The sequence below is a fragment of the Emys orbicularis genome, chromosome 20 (genome assembly GCF_028017835.1).
Source record: "Emys orbicularis isolate rEmyOrb1 chromosome 20, rEmyOrb1.hap1, whole genome shotgun sequence".
NCBI lineage: Eukaryota > Metazoa > Chordata > Testudines > Emydidae > Emys > Emys orbicularis.
In genome coordinates, this window is record NC_088702.1 from 24,521,919 (window position 1) to 24,538,894 (window position 16,976).

General features: G+C 62.2%; 2 protein-coding genes across 2 annotated transcripts; one reads left to right on the plus strand and one right to left on the minus strand.

Moving 5' to 3' along the window:
• Positions 1-8,302: 8,302 nt before the first annotated feature.
• On the plus strand, positions 8,303-9,473 carry LOC135892794 (pregnancy-specific beta-1-glycoprotein 5-like). The gene is made up of 3 exons (XM_065420590.1): positions 8,303-8,405; positions 8,727-9,080; positions 9,324-9,473. The coding sequence occupies exons 1-3, from the start codon at positions 8,336-8,338 to the stop codon at positions 9,326-9,328; spliced, it is 429 nt and encodes a 142-aa protein (XP_065276662.1). The 5' UTR covers positions 8,303-8,335; the 3' UTR covers positions 9,329-9,473.
• A 641-nt stretch (positions 9,474-10,114) lies between these two features.
• On the minus strand, positions 10,115-15,635 carry CEACAM19 (CEA cell adhesion molecule 19). The gene is made up of 7 exons (XM_065419977.1): positions 15,584-15,635; positions 14,815-15,180; positions 11,241-11,442; positions 10,914-10,966; positions 10,741-10,831; positions 10,416-10,457; positions 10,115-10,301 (listed from the first exon to the last, which is right to left on the minus strand). Exons 1-7 carry the CDS (start codon positions 15,633-15,635, stop codon positions 10,115-10,117), a joined length of 993 nt encoding a protein of 330 aa, XP_065276049.1.
• Between the last annotated feature and the right edge of the window lie 1,341 nt (positions 15,636-16,976).

Below are 16,976 nucleotides of genomic sequence, written 5' to 3' on the forward strand. Positions count from 1 at the left end.
ATCAGGGTGGATGTAGTCCACTCCCAATAATAGATGAGGAGGTGTCAATTCCAGGAGAGGAAAAGCAGCTTCTGTAATGAGCCAGCCACTCCCAGTCCCTATTCAAGCCCAGATTAATGGTGTTAAATTCGCAAATGAATTTTAGTTCTGCTGTTTCTCTTTGAAGTCTGTTTCTGAAGTTTTTTTGTTCAATGATCGTGACTTTTAAATCTGTAATAGAATGACCAGGGAGATTGAAGTGTTCACTTACTGGCTTATGTATGTTACCATTCCTGATGTCCGATTTGTGTCCGTTTATTCTTTTGCGGAGGGACTGTCCAGTTTGGCCAATGTACATGGCAGAGAGGCAATGCCCCAGTGTGACACTAGGGGGCGCTGGGCTGCAAGGAACGGGGCGCAGAAAGAACCCAGGAGTCCTGGCTCCCAGCCCTCCCCAGCTCTAACCCACTGGGCTAGATGTCTTCAAGTCACCAGGGCCTGATGAAATGCATCCCAGAATACTCAAGGAGCTGACTGAGGAGATATCCGAGCCATTAGCGATTATCTTTGAAAAGTCATGGAAGACGGGAGAGATTCCAGAAGACTGGAAAAGGGCAAATCTAGTGCCCACCTATAAAAAGGGAAATAAGGACAACCCGGGGAATTACAGACCAGTCAGCTTAACTTCTGTACCCGGAAAGATAATGGAGCAAATAATTAAGCAATCAGTTTGCAAACACCCAGCAGATAATAAGGTGATAAGCAACAGTCAGCATGGATTTGTCCAGAACAAATCGTGTCAAACCAACCTGATAGCTTCCTTTGACAGGGTAACAAGCCTTGTGGATAGGGAGGAAGTGGTAGATGTGGTCTATCTTGACTCTGTCTCGCATGACCTTCTCCTAAACAAACTAGGGAAATGCAACCTAGATGGAGCTACTATAAGGTGGGTGCAAAACTGGTTGGAAAACCGTTCCCAGACAGTAGTTATCAGTGGTTCACAGTCATGCTGGAGGGGCATAACGAGTGGGGTCCCGCAGGGATCGGTTCTGGGTCCGGTTCTGTTCAATATCTTCATCAATGATTTAGATAATGGCATACAGAGTACACTTATAAAGTTTGTGGACCATACCAAGCTGGGAGGGGTTGCAAGTGCTTTGGAGGATAGGATGAAAATTCAAAATGATCTGGACAAACCAGAGAAATGGTCTGAAGTAAGCAAGAGGAAATTCAATAAGGACAAATACAAGTCACTCCCCTTAGGAAGGAACAATCAGTTGCACACATACAAAATGGGAAATGATTGCCTAGGAAGCAGTACTGCGGAAAGGGATCTGGGGGTCATAGTGGACCACAAGCTAAACATGAGTCAACAGTGTGATGCTGTTGCAAAAAAAAAAAAAAAAAAAAAAAAAAAAGCAAACATCATTCTGGGATGTCTTAGCAGGAGTGTTGTAAGCAAGACACGAGAAGTAATTCTTCCGCTCTACTCTGTGTTGATTAGGCCTCAACTGGAGTATTGTGTCCAGTTCTGAGCACCACATTTCGGGAAGGATGTGGACAAATTGGAGAAAGTCCAGAGAAGAGGAACAAAAATGATTAAAGGTCTAGAAAACCTATGAGGGAAGATTGAAAAAATTGGTTTCAGAATAGCAGCCATGTTAGTCTGTATCAGCAAAATGAACAGGAGTACTTGTGGCACCTTAGAGACTAACAAATTGCTGAATTGGAATTAATTTGCAAACTGGACACCATTAAATTAGCCTTGAATAAAGACTGGGAGTGGATGGGTCATTACACCAAGTAAAAATAACAGGAGTACTTGTGGCACCTTAGAGACTAACAAATTTATTAGAGCATAAGCTTTCGTGGGCTACAGCCCACTTCTTCGGATGCATATAGAGTGAAACATATATTGAGGAGATATATATACACACATATATCTCCATATATGTATATATATATGTGTGTATATATATCTCCTCAATATATGTTTCACTCTATATGCATCCGATGAAGTGGGTTTTAGCCCAGGAAAGCTTATGCTCTAATAAATTTGTTAGTCTCTAAGGTGCCACAAGTCCTCCTGTTCTTTTTGAAAAAATTGGGTTTGTTTAGTCTGGAGAAGAGAAGCCTGAGAGGGGACATGATAACAGTTCTCAAGTAAATTGTTCTTCTTAACCTCTGAGGACAGGACAAGAAGCAATGGGCTTAAATTGCAGCACCAGGCCAGTTTAGGTTGGACATTAGGAAAAACTTCCTAATTATCAGGGTGGTTAAACAGTGGAATAAATTGCCCAGGGAGGTTGTGGAATCTCCGTCACTGGAGGTGTTTAAGAGCAGGTTGGACAAACCCCTGTCCGGGATGGTCTAGATCCAAGGCCGGCTCCAGGCACCAGCCCAGCAAGCAGGTGCTTGGGGCGGCCAAGGGGAAGGGGGCGGCAATTCGGCGGCGGGTCCCTCTTGGAGGGAAGCACCTGCCGCCGAATTCCCACCGAAGAAGAAAGCGGCGCGGTGGAGCTGCCGCCGGAGTGCCGCCGTTTGCAATTGCGATTGTGGCTTTTTTTTGGTTTGGTTTGGTTTTTTCCGCCGCTTGGGGCGGCAAAAAGCCTGGAGCCAGTCCTGTCTAGTTCAGGGGTGGCCAACCTGAGCCTGAGAAGGAGCCAGAATTTACCAATGTACGTTGCCAAAGAGCCACAGTAACACGTCAGCAGCCCCACATCAGCTCCCCACCACCACCGCTGCCAGTGCCTCCCGCCCACCCGCAGCCCCGTTGATCAGTGCCTCCCCCTCCCTCCCCGCACCTCCTGATCAGCTGTTTTGTGGGGTGCAGGAGGCTCTGGGGGGGTGTGATGTTATTGATATAATCTGGGACCATATAGAACATGGCTGCAACCAAAGTCCTGTAGTGGCACCAAATCTTGTACAAACGGGGTCAAATGAGGTGTCTAAGACAAGGTTATGGTTGGCTGGTTATGATTATGCTGTCTATATGTGTGTATCAATTTTGTAGTTGAAGTTATGAATATTGGCTCTGTACTGTCTGTATTTCAAACTTATGCTATGCTTCTGGGAAACATCCCAGACAAGTTGGTGTTAGCTCTGCCTAGCCTGCTTGATGGCCCATTAAGGACCATCAGCTATACAGTTGACCTATTGAGGGAAGGCAAATACGCCTTATAACTCAGCAAAGTATGCAGGGACGTGCCCATGTGACTGCAGACTCCATCTTGCTGTAATTTTCGACAGTAAGAACAAAAAGGTGTTCTTACACCTGGAAAAAACTATAAATGGCTGATTCCTGATCTCCATTTTGTCTTCAATCCTGCTTCTTACCTCTGGAGGGACTTTGCTACAAACGGAAACTCTGAACAAAGGACTGAAGGACCCATCCCAGCTGGGGATGTTCCAGAGACTTGATTTGAACCTGCAGTTTATTCCATCACTGCTACAAGCCTGAACCAAGAACTTGGCCATTTCTGGATGTCATTGATTCCATGTAACCAATTCTAACTCTCATCTAGATCTTTTTCCTTTTATGAATAAACCTTTAGATTTCAGATTCTAAAGGATTGGCAACAGCGTGATTTGTGGGTAAGATCTGATTTGTCTATTGACCTGGGTCTGGGGCTTGGTCCTTTGGGATCGGGAGAACCTTTTTTCTTTTACTGGGGTATTGGTTTTCATAACCATTCATCCCCATAACGAGTGGTACTGGTGCTGATACTGGGAAACTGGAGTGTCTGAGGGAATTGCTTGTGTGACTTGTGGTTAGCCAGTGGGGTGAGACCGAAGTCCTCTCTGGCTGGCTGGTTTCAGAGTAGTAGCCGTGTTAGTTCTCCTCGGTCTGGCTGGCTGGTTTGGTGCCTTAGAGGTGGAAAGACCCCGGCCTTGGGCTGTAACTGCCCCGTTTTAAGCAGTTTGTCCTGAATTGATCCTCTCAGTTGGGTCCCGCCAGAACCAGCATCGTTACGGGGGGAGGAGCGAGGGCACGGCAGGCTCAGGGGAGGGGGCGGGAAGGGGTGGAGTGGGGGCAGGGCCTGCGACAGAGCCAGGGGTTGAGCAGTGAACCCCCCCCCCCCCCCGCACATTGGGAAGTTGGCACCTGTCGCTCCAGCCCTGGAGTCGGTGCCTAGACGAGGAGCCGCATGTTAACCCCTGAAGAGCCGCAGGTGGCTCCAGAACCGCCCGGGTCTAGACAATACTTAGTCCTGCCTGGAGTGCAGGGGACAGGACTAGACGACCTCTGGAGGTCCCGTCCCGTCCTGTGATTCTATGACCCCCCTCCCTGAGCCCCAGGCCCCTGGGGGTGGGGCACTATCTGGGGCTAGGTCTGTGGGGACCCCGGCTCCTGGAGGTGTCACAAGGCCCCAGCTCCTCCCCCACCCCCAGCTCCCTGGGCATGGCCCGGCCACGGGGGGGGGGGGGGGGGATTGTGGAGCCCTGAACCCAGGGGCTGTCGGGGGGGGGGCTGTTTCCATCTCCTGGCTCCCCCCCGTCCCTTTTGCCGTCACATTCCTCACCCCCGTCCCCCGCTCCGTGCGGGGCCTGGGGGGCAGGAGCAGTGAGGAGCCTGGGCGTGTTGCAGTGGGGGCTGTGGGGACGGGGGCGGGGTACAGAGTGCGTGGGGGCAGGAGTCGGGCATGTTGCAGTGGGGGCTGTGGCCGGGGGCGGGGTACAGAGTGCAGGGGGGCAGGAGTCGGGTGTGTTGCAGTGGGGGCTGTGGCTGGGGGCGGGGTACAGAGTGCGGGGGGGGGTACAGAGAGGTCGGGGGGTACAGAGTGCGGGGGATGGGCAAGAGTTGGGCGTGTTGCAGAGGGGCTGTGGGGACGGGGTACAGAGTGCGGGGGGGCAGTGAGGAGTCGGGCGTGTTGCAGTGGGGCAGTGGGAACGGGGGCTGGGTACAGAGTGCGGGGGGGCAGTGAGGAGTTGGGCGTGTTGCAGTGGGGACGCGGGCGGGGTACAGTGAGGACGGAGGGGCAGAGAGGACTGGGGGTACAGAGTGCGGGGGGGGGTACAGAGAGGTCGGGGGGGTACAGAGTGCGGGGGAGGGGCAGGAGTTGGGCGTGTTGCAGTGGGGATGGGGGCGGGGTACAGAGAGGACAGGGAGGGGGTACAGAGTGCAGGGGGGCAGAGAGGACAGGGCAGGGTACAGAGAGGACGGGGGGCAGAGAGGATGGAGGGTACAGAGTGCGGGGGGCAGGAGTCGGGTGTGTTGCAGTGGGGGCTGTGGCTGGGGGCAGGGTACAGAGAGGATGGGGGGGGCAGAGAGGACGGGGGGGCAGGACTCCGTTGCTCTGTCAGTTTCTTTCTTACCCAACATCCCCTCCCCTGGGGCCTGTTGGGCAACTCCCCCCCCCCGCCCATCCCTGCCCTTCTCCCGCACCGAGATTCACCCGCCGGGCACTCTCCCCCCTCAGCCTGTTCAACCCCAGCACAGACTGGACATGGGGCGTCTCCCAGGTGCCCCCCACACCCACACCTGGGCCAGCTCCTGGACAGGCCCAATCCTGGCAGGTGAGTGGGGGGGCAGGACTGGGATAGGAAGGGTCTGCGGGTCGGGAGTGAGGGGCACCAGCAGAGCTGGGGGGTTCCCATTTCTGACGTCCTCCCGTCCTCCCCCCCCCCCCGCAGTCTGTGTCCTGTTCTCCTGCCTCCCGCTGGCCGGCGCTGTTGATTTTGGGGTGGCAGTGGTGCCCCCCCACCCGACCGTGGGGCAGACAGTGACCCTGCTGGTGGGGGGGGCCCGGGGAGTCGCCCAGAGCTGCACCTGGTACCGCAGAAGCTCCACAGCCGAGACCGATCGGATCCTGACCTTCACCTCCCCGGACACGCGGAGCCAGGGGCCGGCATCCACGGGGCGCGAGACCCTGGGGGGCGACTGCTCTCTGCGCATCGCGGGGTTAACCCCCCAGGACAACGGGAGCTTCACCCTCGTCATCCGCGCCAGGGGTCGGTCCCACGCGCTCTTCGCGCGCCTGCAGCTCGCCGGTAAGAGCAAGAAGGGGCGCGGTGGGGCGGGGTGGGGGGCTCAGCAGGGGGCACTGTGGGACGGGGGGCTCAGCAGAGGGCACGGTGGGGTGGGGGGTTCAGCAGGGGGCACCATGGGACGGGGTGGGGGGCTCAACAGAGAGCACTGTGGGTCAGGGTGGGGGTTCAGCAGGGGGCGCCATGGGGCAGGGAGCGGGGTGGGGGTGCTTGGTAGGGGGCGCCGTGGGGCAAGGGGGTTGGGCAGCAAGTTGCTCCATGGGGTGGGGGCTGTCTCCCACTTATGCTCTCTTTGTTCGCAGGGTGACCGGGCGGTGTCCGGATTCGCTGCCCCCCACCGGGAGGTCCTGGGGCTGTTACCGGATCCCAGCCCCCTCCCCCCAAATCCCCCTCACCGCCCTTCCCCCACCCCAACCCCTTTCTCCACTCCCCCCTTCCCCAGGCCCCTCCCCCACTCCCCCCAACGTCCCTCCCCCAGACCCCTCCCAAATCTCCCTCCCCCCCAATAACCTCAATAAAATCCTCGGAACTGAGCAGCAGCCTGGAGTTTGTGTCGTGGGGGCAGGTAAATGGGGGGCTGGGGACAGGCCCCACCTGTAGAGGGGCCAGGTGCATGGGGGAGGTGGGGGGGTCTGTGTGATGGGCGGTCCCGGGTCTCTCTCCCCCCGCCGTCGCCGGGTCGCTCTTGGCCCCCTGCAGGGAGCAGGTGACCCCCCTGCTCCAGGGGCACCGCGGAACCAGGGGGGCTGGAGACCCCCAAAGGGGAACCTCCCCTATCGCCCCCTCCCACCCGCAGACAAGGTTGGGGGGTGGATCGTAGAGGCCCCAGGTCCCAGCCTCGCGCCTCTGCACAAACTCCAGCGGGGGGGGGGGCAGCATTAACCCCTAGAACACGCCCCCCCCCCCGGCAGGCACCCGCCTGGCTACACACAGACCCGTGGCGGGGGGGGGGGGGGGGGGCTCATTCTGCGTCCCGGCTCCGGAGTGGCCCCGGCCCCACCCACGCCAGTGTGAGTGCAGAGCGGGGGGAGGAGCCCACTGCCCCCCCCAGCTCACCTGCCAGTCCCCGACCCTTCTTCGACCTGCCCCATTGTGCCCCATTTCCTGGGGGGAGCATATGGGGGAGGGGGTTAAGTAAGGAACCCACAGATTGAGGGATTCCCGGTGGGGGGGCATGGGGGAGGAGGGGCAGGCAGTGCTGCAGGGGTGGGGGGCAGGCCGCCCAGAGGGGGACAGGGTGAGGGGCAGCAGGGGGGAAGGGCACAGGATCTCTGGGGTGGGGGAGAGAAGAGGGGGCAGGGAGTGGAGGGGGAGAAAGGGGGCAGAGGGGGAAGGGCGGGGGGGGGGAGTCACAGGGTCTGGCCTATGCCCCAGCTTGCAACCAGCCTCTTGGGCGCGACCCCTGACTGGGCCAGGCCCCAGGGACCCCCAGGGCTGGGCAGAGGCCCGTGGGCTCCAGGACTGGGCCGCCGGCAACAGCCCCCCCTCTTCCCCTGAGGGTCCCTGCTGGAGTCCGGCCCAGCCAGACCCTGCAGGCGCGAGGCCCCTGGGGCAGTGGCAGTGACCCCAGCCCCTGTGCAGAGCCCGGGGCCCCACTCAGCCCCCAGCTGCAGGCCCGGGGCCTGGGGACAGCCCAGAGAGGCAGCCGTTAGCCATGGCCCAGCCAGGCCGGCACTGTGATGAGCCAACCCAGCCGTGATCACGTCCATGGCTGGCTCCCTCACGCGGCCCCTCTCTCAGGGGCGTCCTGCTGCCAGGGGGGCCAGTCCTCAGGGTGGCTCTTTGTCTGCCTGGACCAGGCCATTCCCCACAGACTCCCGCCGCCTGTGTGGCTCTAGCAGGGGACTGAGCCCTTTTTCCAGTCCAGAGGGAAACTGAGGCACAGGTAGAGTGACCAGATGTCCTGATTTTATAGGGACAGTCCCGATTTTTGGGTCTTTTTCTTATATAGGCTCCTATTACCCCCCCACCCCCATCCCGATTTTTCACACTTGCTGTCTAGTCACCCTGGGCACAGGCAGGATTCATAAAACTATTACACCAAATTCTCACTTTTTCAGGGGGGGAAGCCAGGGGGAGGCCTGGCTCCTTGCCCCCTGTGGTCCAGACGGGTGCATTCATATGCCTGATATTGCCCCCCCAGTGCTGAGGGGAGAGGCCAGGGAGCTTGGGGGGCACAGGGGCAGTTCAGGGATGGGAGGGGGAGGGGGCAGGACTCCGTTGCTCTGTGGGTTTCTTACCCAACATCCTCTCCCTGCTCAGGCCTCTTAGGCAACCGCCCCTGCCCCCCGCTCCCCCCAGACCCCGTCCCACCCAGCCTGGCTGCCTCACTCAGCACCAGCAACATTCGCACAACACAGACAGGACCATGGGGGGACTCTCCGGCACCAACCCCTGCCCCCCATGGGGCACTGCCTGGATGGGCCGAATCCTGGCAGGTGAGGGCAGGAGGGAGCCCAGGGTTGGGCTGGCAGGGGCTGCGGGTGGGGAGTGAGGGGCACCGGCAGAGCTAGGGGGGTGGGGCAGGACTGGGCTGTCAGGGGCTGTGGGTCAGGGTCGAGGGGCACCAGCAGAGCTGGCGGAGGGGGGCAGGGCTGGGCTGGCAGGGGGCTGCGGGTCGGGAGTGAGGGGCACCGGCAGAGCTGGGGCGGGGAGGTAGAGCTGGGCTGGCAGGGGGCTGCGGGTCAGGCTTGAGGGGCACGGCAGAGCTGGGTACATCCCACTTCTGATGTACTCTCCACCCTCCCCCCTGCCCCCAGTCTGTGTCCTGTTCTCCAGCCTCCTGCCAGCCGGGGCCAGTGTCACCCTGATGCCGGTGCCCCCCCAGCCCCGTGTGGGGCAGGCCGTGACCCTGGCCGTTCAGGGGATGCAGGGACCTGCCCAGCTCTGCGCCTGGTACCGAGGACTCACCACAGCGCGGTCCCAGCAGATCCTGATCTTTGTGCCCCCGTGGGAGCTGCACCGGGGTCCGGCCTTCACTGGGCGGGAGACGCCTGCCAACGACTGCTCCCTGCGCATCACAGGGGTGACCCCCCAGGACAGCGGGGACTACACCCTCGTCTTCCAGGCAGGCGGGCGCTACGCCGAGGCCTTCGGGCGCCTACAGGTCTCTGGTAAGAGCAACGGGGGCGCCGTGGAGGCAAGGACGGGGCAGGGGTCTCAGCAGGGGGCACCAGGCTGCAGGGAGCTGAGCAGGGGGTGCCATGGGGCAGGGAGGCTCGGTTGGGGGCTAGGTAGGGGGCACCAGGCTGCAGGGAGCTGAGCAGAGGACGCCGTGGGGCAGGGAGGCTCGGTAGGGGATTCGGGGGGGGGGGGGGTTGTGACCCTTCCCCCTGATGAAGTCTCGTCTTTTCCAGGTTGACCGGATGGGGCCGGGATTCATCCCCAACTAGGCCAGCAAGAATTGGGGGGGGAGTGACCAGTCTCTCCCCCTCCCATCCCAGCCACCAGCGACCCCACCCCTTCCCCACCCCCACTGAACCTCAATAAAAGTCTTTGGCAGCTGAGCTCAGCCTGGCACTGGGGTGGGGGGGAAGAGTCAGGCACGGGGGGGGGGGGGGCAGGGAGGGGTCTCTGTGTAATGGCAGCCCCCTAAGTCTCCATCCCACCCCCCATCTCCCCCTGCCCCCCCCAAGCCAGAGCAGAGTAGAAGGGAGACTGTTGCAGAGGAACAAGGTTTAATAGTGGGGCTGGGGGTGCCCCCCATCTGCTCCCAACACCGGCCTCCAGCTCAGCTCTTCATCCAGCGGTTTGATCCAGGCTCCGGCGTTGGAGGGGCCCCGGGAGGCTGGGTTTGGGGGTGGGGGGTTCCCTGGAGATGCTGATAGGGGGATCCCCAGGGTGTGAGGTCTGGCGTGCAGGCTGAGGGTGGGAGTTCTCCTGGGGGGTTCCCCATGGACAATGAGGGGGGTGCTCTAGGGGTTTCCATGGATGCTGGGAGGGGGTCCCTTTGGGAGGGTCAAGGGTGCTGTGGAGGGTTCCCAGGTTTGCTGAGGGGTACCCCACTGGGGGGTGCTCAGGCTCTGTGTGGGGGGTGCTCAGGCTCTGTGTGGGTGGAGCTGCCCATTGGAGTCCCTGGGAGAGTACCCCAGTTTTTCTGTGCGTGTTCCCCATGGTAGGGGGTTCCCCATGGGTGGGATCCTTGTGGTCAGGGATCCCAATTGCGAGGACCCTCAGAGGGTTCCCCATGGCAGGGGGGTGTCCCTGGGTGGCTCCTCGTTGGGGGGGGTTCCCCACGGCGGGGGGCGTCCCTGGGGGGTTCCCCCCTGTGGACTCTGCAGCTGGCGTCACCTCTGGATCTGGGCGTACACGGACTCGGCTCGCTGCAGCAGCTCCTGCCAGGGGAGAGGGGCCGTTAGGGACAGACAGACGTGGGGGAGGATCCCGGACACACGGACCCTCCCAGCCCCTCGTACCCCCCCCCAGGAAGCTGAACTTGGGGGACTCACCGTGTAGTTGGGGTCTGGCTGGGGAGGCAAGGGCATGGCCTGCAAGACATGGGGGAGGGGAGAGAGAGTCGTTATAACCTGCCCTTGACCCCAGCCCCCTCCAGGATCCCCCCTGCCCCCCACCCCACCGGCAGGGAACAGATCCCAGGGAGAGGCTCTAACCCAGGAGCTTGTGGGGAAGGGGGGCAGGCTCTGCGGGGGGGGGCGGGGGGAGGGGAGGGCGGTACCTGGCAGTGACCGGGGGGCAGCATGCCAGGAGTTCAAGGGGGGCAGTGCCCATGGGATCCCCAGGGGGGCAGTGCCTGGCCCAGCCTCACTCACCACGGGGGGTTGGGGGTCAGTTTCGGGGTTTCTCCCATCCGGCTGGGGCAACTCCAGCGGAGACTCCATCACCTCGTAAATCGGCTCCGTGTCATCTGGAAAGAGAATGGGAGATAGAACCCAGGCGTCCGGGCTCTCAGCCCCACCCCCAAGCCCCACATCAGGACTGTGACTCACCCCTGGCAGATCTTGGTGGTTTCTTCCCTTTGGGATCCAGTTTTCCTGTGGAGCTAAACAGAGCCAGGAGCTGACATGATAATCCCAAGGGAATCCCCACCCCACCTCACCAGGAGAAAAGAACCCAGGTGTCCTGGCTCCCAGCCACCCTCCTCCCTCCCGCTCTAACCCACTACACCCCACTCCCCTCCCAGAGCCAGGGAGAGAACCCAGGCATCCTGGTTCCCAGCCCCGCCTCACCCCCCCCCCAACTCTAACCACTAGACCCCGCTCCCCTTCCAGAGCCAAAGAGAACCCAGGCATCCTACCCCCCACCCCCCCGCTTACCCTCCGGCCAGGTCCGACCTGCGCAGGACGAGGTGGTAGATGACCACGGCTCCCAGAGCTCCGGTCAGCAAAATCCCAACCACGACCCCCGCCACCACCCAGCCCAGGACCTGCGGGGTGCTGGGGGCTGCTGTGGCCGGGGGAGGCCCTGTGCCTGAGCCCGTGGGGGGCAGCGTCCTTGGGCCCAGGGTGGTCGCCGGGGCTGCAAGGAAGAGAGTTGAGGAGAGGTTAGTGTTGGGGGGAGCTGGGGCTTGGGGGGACCCCAGGAGGTCCCTGTGGACAGAACAGAGTCCTGGGCTGGGGGAATGAGGGGGGCTAATGGGGTTTGGGGAGGGATCACCCTCTGGCTCCCCCTGGGGGCTGAAGGGTTGGGGGTCCCCGGGGCAGTCCATGGGGGGGAATGGGGGGGTCTCCAATACTGTCCCTGGGAGGTGGGGGAGTCCCTGGAGGGATAGAGGCCATGGAGGGATGGGGGGGCTCTGAGGCAGTCCCTGGGAGGTGGGGGAGTCTATGGGGGAGTCCCTGGAGGGATGGAAGCCATGGGGGGTATGGAGAGGGGGATGGGGGCGATGGGGGGGCTCTGAAGTCCCTGGGGGGGGTCTCTAACCAGCCTGCAGTCAACATCCTCCCATGGGCCAGGCCTCTAGGCTGCTCTCCGGAGCACGATGCTGGGGAATGACCAGTGGCCGGGCCAGGCCCCACTGCCAGTGCCAGCCCGACACCCGAGTCCCTTCCTCTTCGGTGTCTGTGCTTTGGGCCTGGACGCAAAGCAGACCCAGTGGCTGACGCTGCCCCCATGCTCCGGCGCTGCCACCGGGTAACGGCGACCGAGCCGGTGCAGGATCCGGAACCGGGACCTGTTCCCAGCATTTGCCAACAGCCCCCTCGGCTTGAGGCTCTGTTGCTGCCCGGGGCGCCTGCCCGCAAGGGCCTGTGGACAGCTCCGAGCGCGCCGCCTGCCTGCAGCCGCAGTGTGATCTGCGCGGGGCCCCCGGGGCTCTTGGCTGGCCGGGGGTTCTCTAGACAGGGACTCGCTCCAGTGAGGATCTCGGAGAGTTCGACGCCTGGTCTACACCTACAAACCAGCCCGCCCCAGCTCCGTGAATTTCACACCCCGAGCCAGGACAAGGGGCCCCGGTGTGAATGCGGCTAAGGCCATGGAAGAATTCTTCCCCTGACTTCACGGCTGCCGCTCCGAGGGCTGGATGGACCAGGCTGACAGGAGTGTCTCTGCTACACACTGCAGGGCCTAGCCGTGAGCTGGGGCACGGACCTGCCAAGGAACCAGTGTTCAAGGCTCACCCGATCCTGGTGTGACCCGTACGCACAGACCACCCGCACGCTGCGCTTTTCTCAGCTTTACACTGCCGGCCACGGAAACATCCCAGATAAATGGTTACACGTCCCACCCGGACAATGCCCGACGAGCTGGGGAACGGGCTCTTCACGAAGGCTGCGTACGACCGGCGCGTTCTGGGCCACAGGAGCCGACACGTTCAGTGGTGCCTTACAAAGCCATCGGGATGAGTTGCTCTGCGGTGCACGTCACCCCCAGGGCGACCCGGCGGGCTGGTCCGGAGCCCGATGAAGCCACACCCCAGAATTAAGCCAACCCTGCCCCTGGGACAGGCGCACTGAGATAGCTACTGGTGCTTGGAGACCCAGCCGTGCGGCACGAGTGGCAGCAGCACGCGGAGACCCTCACGTACGAAGTTCCTACCGGACGTCTCGCAGCGCTGCGGGGATAACCCACCCTGGGGACGGAGCCACGGGCCGCTGAGTTCCTTCGTCGCTGTCTCGGGCTGGCGACAGACCAAGCGAGCGAGTCGAACAGGTTTATATCACGGCAGTGCGACGAGCCACTAACCGAGGCCGGAGCCCTGCGCGAGGGGAAGGGACGTGCTGGAGACACTCTGCAGAGAGCACGGCCTGCTGGTGGGGCAAGCACAGACTGGGCAGAGAGGAAGTCACTGCCCCAACTGGCTGAGGCCTGGAACGGAGCCAGTGGTGCCTGGTCCCTCGTGCCCCACACAAAACGCGGTGGCTCATCCCAGCCAGGAGGTTTTGCACCGAAACTCTGGAGTTTCCCACTATTGCAAGATGCCGCAGAGGAGACAACTTGTTTCCTGTCTGGCTGAGGAGAAGGCACAGCTCACATCCTGGCTGGACGCTTCCAACCTGGCTTTCCAGCTGGCCACAGCCGCTATGCTGGGCAGGGAGCAGGCCAGACTGCCGTGCCGAGCAGCGCTCGATCGTAGCAAACACCCTGTGCCTCACTCCCCCGCGACAAAGCATCTCGTGGAGAGACTGGCCCATGAGAACACCCCCCAGGGGGTCACAGCTAGCGCCTCCTCACTGACAGCACCAGTTCGCTCTGCTGGGCAGGGCCCTGGGGAGAGACAGCAGCGAAATCCAGAGACTAGAAAGGATCCAGCTGCTCTATACACAGCGCCCTGCACGAGTCACCTAGTGAACGCCCGGCTCTCTCCTGTCATTGCAGGAACGAGGGCAGAACCCACCCATGCCAGCTCCAGCTGATCCGCAGCACAGGCTCAGATCTGGAACGTGTGTCCGCTCCTCGCTCCCAGTGATCGTGCGACGTTTACTCTGGTACTATCTCCCGCGAGGGCTGCCTGGGTTTCACGTCTCCAGCCAGGCCCGCCTGAGGGGACTGAGCTCCGTGCGGCCTGTTGGCATCACGTCAGCAAGTTTGGTCGTAGTGGTGTAGACGCGACTCTGCGTCAGTAAGTACCCGAGAGTGCTGAGTCCGACAGGCAAAGCCGCTGCAAGAACCCCAGCGTTTAACAGGACTGAGCCTGCCACACGCACACAGATCCTGCGGCTCCAGACGAAAAGGGTCCGAATCGGTTTGTGAGCTGCGGGTTGCACCATCGAGTGCACCAGCCCTGGGGGCCTGCAGCCTCCCTCCCTGCCTGTTTCGTGCGCAATAGCCCTGTACGTGCACAACCGGCCCCCTGGCTCTGGCAACAGCCGACAAGGCCCTGCAGTGACGTGGCTCCATTTCCAAATCCCACCGGAGCACTGGCTGGTTGACTTGCCCCCTGGCAGCCCCGTGAGCCCCCTGCGGCTAGGTCACCAGCCCAGACCCGTGTAGTGGGAGAGCAGCTGGGATTGATTGTCCCTTGATCATTGTAACACCTCTGCTGGGGCCCGATACAGCCCGTCCTGAACGCTTGCTGTCAGCTCTCATTGGCTTTCAATGTTATTTTGCTACTAAACTCGTCCGTTTCTAGTAATTTTCTGGCCGAAGGACACAGAGCCAAAGACCAGCAGGAAAACTAGCCGAGGTAACCGGCTCATTCTTTAGCCCATGTGAGTTTTAGAACCTCGCCTGCCCACAGGGTGGTGGAGGGGCCATGGTGCTGGGGTCCCTGGGGGACGGGTGGATCCCTGCGGAGGGTCCCAGAGGGTGGGGTGTCTCTGGGATGTGATTTACCACCCACCTGCAGCCCCACGCTGTTCCTCTGACACCCTGGGGGGGTGGACATGTCGGGGGGGCCATGGGAGATTGGGGGTGTCTGGGGGAAGGGGCAGGCCCTGGGGGGCCACTCACCGCTCACCCGCAGCTCCACAGTGCCCTTCTCGCTGCCCTGCGGCATCAGCTGCAGGGCGACCTGGTAGGTGCCGCTGTCATTGGCCTGGGCGCCCCGGAGGAGCAGAGACCCATTGGGAAAGCCAACCTCGCGGCCCGTGAACTGCACCCCGTTGCGCTGGGGGCGGTCCTGCCCCGGGAAGTAGCTGAAGATGCGGGTGCTGCCATCAGTCAGCCGCCCACGGTACCAGTCGAAGTGACGCAGGAGCTCCAGGCCGACTTCCACGGACAGAGTGACGTTCTGCCCCACGGACGGAGCCTCCGGGATCACGTGCACCACAACAGTACAAACCACAGCGCGGGGACCCCAGCACAACAGGAGACAGCCTGGCGGGACAGGGGAGAGGAAGAGAGATGGTGAAAGTGTCCCTCACTCCTGAACCGCAGACCCTGCCAGCCCAGCCCTGGCCTCCCTCCCCTCCCCCCGAGCTCTGCCGGTGCCCCTCACTCCCGAACCGCAGACCCCTGCTAGCCCAGCCCTGGGCTCCTCCCTCCACAGCAGACCCCTGCCAGCCCAGCCCTGGGCTCCTCCCTCCACAGCTCTGCCGGTGCCCCTCACTCCCGAACCGCAGACCCCTGCTAGCCCAGCCCTGGGCTCCTCCCTCCACAGCAGACCCCTGCTAGCCCAGCCCTGAGCACCCTCCACAGCTCTGCCGGTGCCCCTCACTCCCGAACCGCAGACCCCTGCTAGCCCAGCCCAGGGCTCCCCCAACACACTGCTCTGTCTCACCTGCAAGCAGAACCCCCTTATATGGGGTGTCCCAGAAACAAGGCCCTTCCATCCTCCCCGGAGGCAGGAGCAGAGGGGAGGGTCACAGTCTGTGGAGAGAGAAAAGACACCTGAGAGAGGGTCCCAGTCGGATGCCTGGGTCCCTTTGCTGAAGTGCCTTTGCCAAGGGTCCCAGGCTCAGCTCCTCCGATGGGCTTTGGATGCAGGATCTCCGCTGGCCTCCCACCGGGGCGCAGGGCTGCAGGGGCGGAGGCGGCAGCATTCGAGAGCTGCTCAACCCGTCTGGCCCTGAGTCACCCAGCACCTGGAACGTGGGCTGGAGAGGCGGGTGCCCGGGAAACAGACGGGGGGGGGGGGGGGGCGCCCTGCACATCAAAAATAAGGGGAGAGAACCCAGGAGTCCTGGCTCCCAGCCCCTCACCCCCACTCGACCCCACTCCCCTCCCAGAGCTGAGAGAGAACCCAGGAGTCCTAGGTCCTGGGTCTATCCATTCTACTCCCCTCCCAGAGCCAGAACCCAGGAGTCCTGGCCCCCAGCCCCCACCACCAGACCCCCTTCCTTTCCCAGAGCCGGGGACGGAACCCAGGAGTCCTGGCCCCCAGCTGTAGGTGTCTGTATCTTACCAAGTGCTGAGCCCGCCCCCTCGGGAGGCCGGTGGGGCTGGCGGTCAGTCTGTCTGTCGGTCTGTCCGTCCGTCTCCTTCACGGCAGCCTCCTCCCGGCTCTGACTCCCTCCCCCGCGGGGCCGGGGCGGGACCTGCACCCTTCGCCTGTTCGCGGTGGCTCTGCGCTGCTGGGGGGGGGGGTCGGTGCTGTCAGACACCCCCCCCCCCGCCCGCATAACACGGACACCGCCCCGCCCCCAGCGTCCGGTCCAACCCCCCTCTCCCCCCGCTGGGTTCAGTCTATGGCGGTTCACTGGGGAGCAGGGAGCGGAGATCTCGGGGGGTGGGGGGCGGGCTCCAGTCACACCGCGGGGCCCCGCCCCCAACCCCGCTGGGGAATCCCGGCCCCCCCGGACACATGAGAAACTGGGGGGCCCTCCCCTCCCCCCACTCCATCCTACTGGGTCAAGCCCCTCCCCACAGCATAACGCCCCTCGCCAAGCCCCCCACCCCCTGCCCCCACTCTTCCCCACAGCGCCCCCTGCTGAGCTCCCCACCCATTCTCCACAGCGCCCCCTGCTGAGCCCCCAACTCCTTCCCCACAGCGCCCCCTGCTGAGCCCCCCTCCCCACCGCATAACGCCCCTCGCCAAGCCCTCCATCCTCTGCCCGCAGCGTCCCCTGCGGAGCCCCCACCCCTTCCCCACAGCGCCCCCTCCCCATAGCACAGCGCCCCCTACCAAGCCCCCAACCCCGTCCCCACAGAGCCCCTCGTCGAGCCCCCCACCC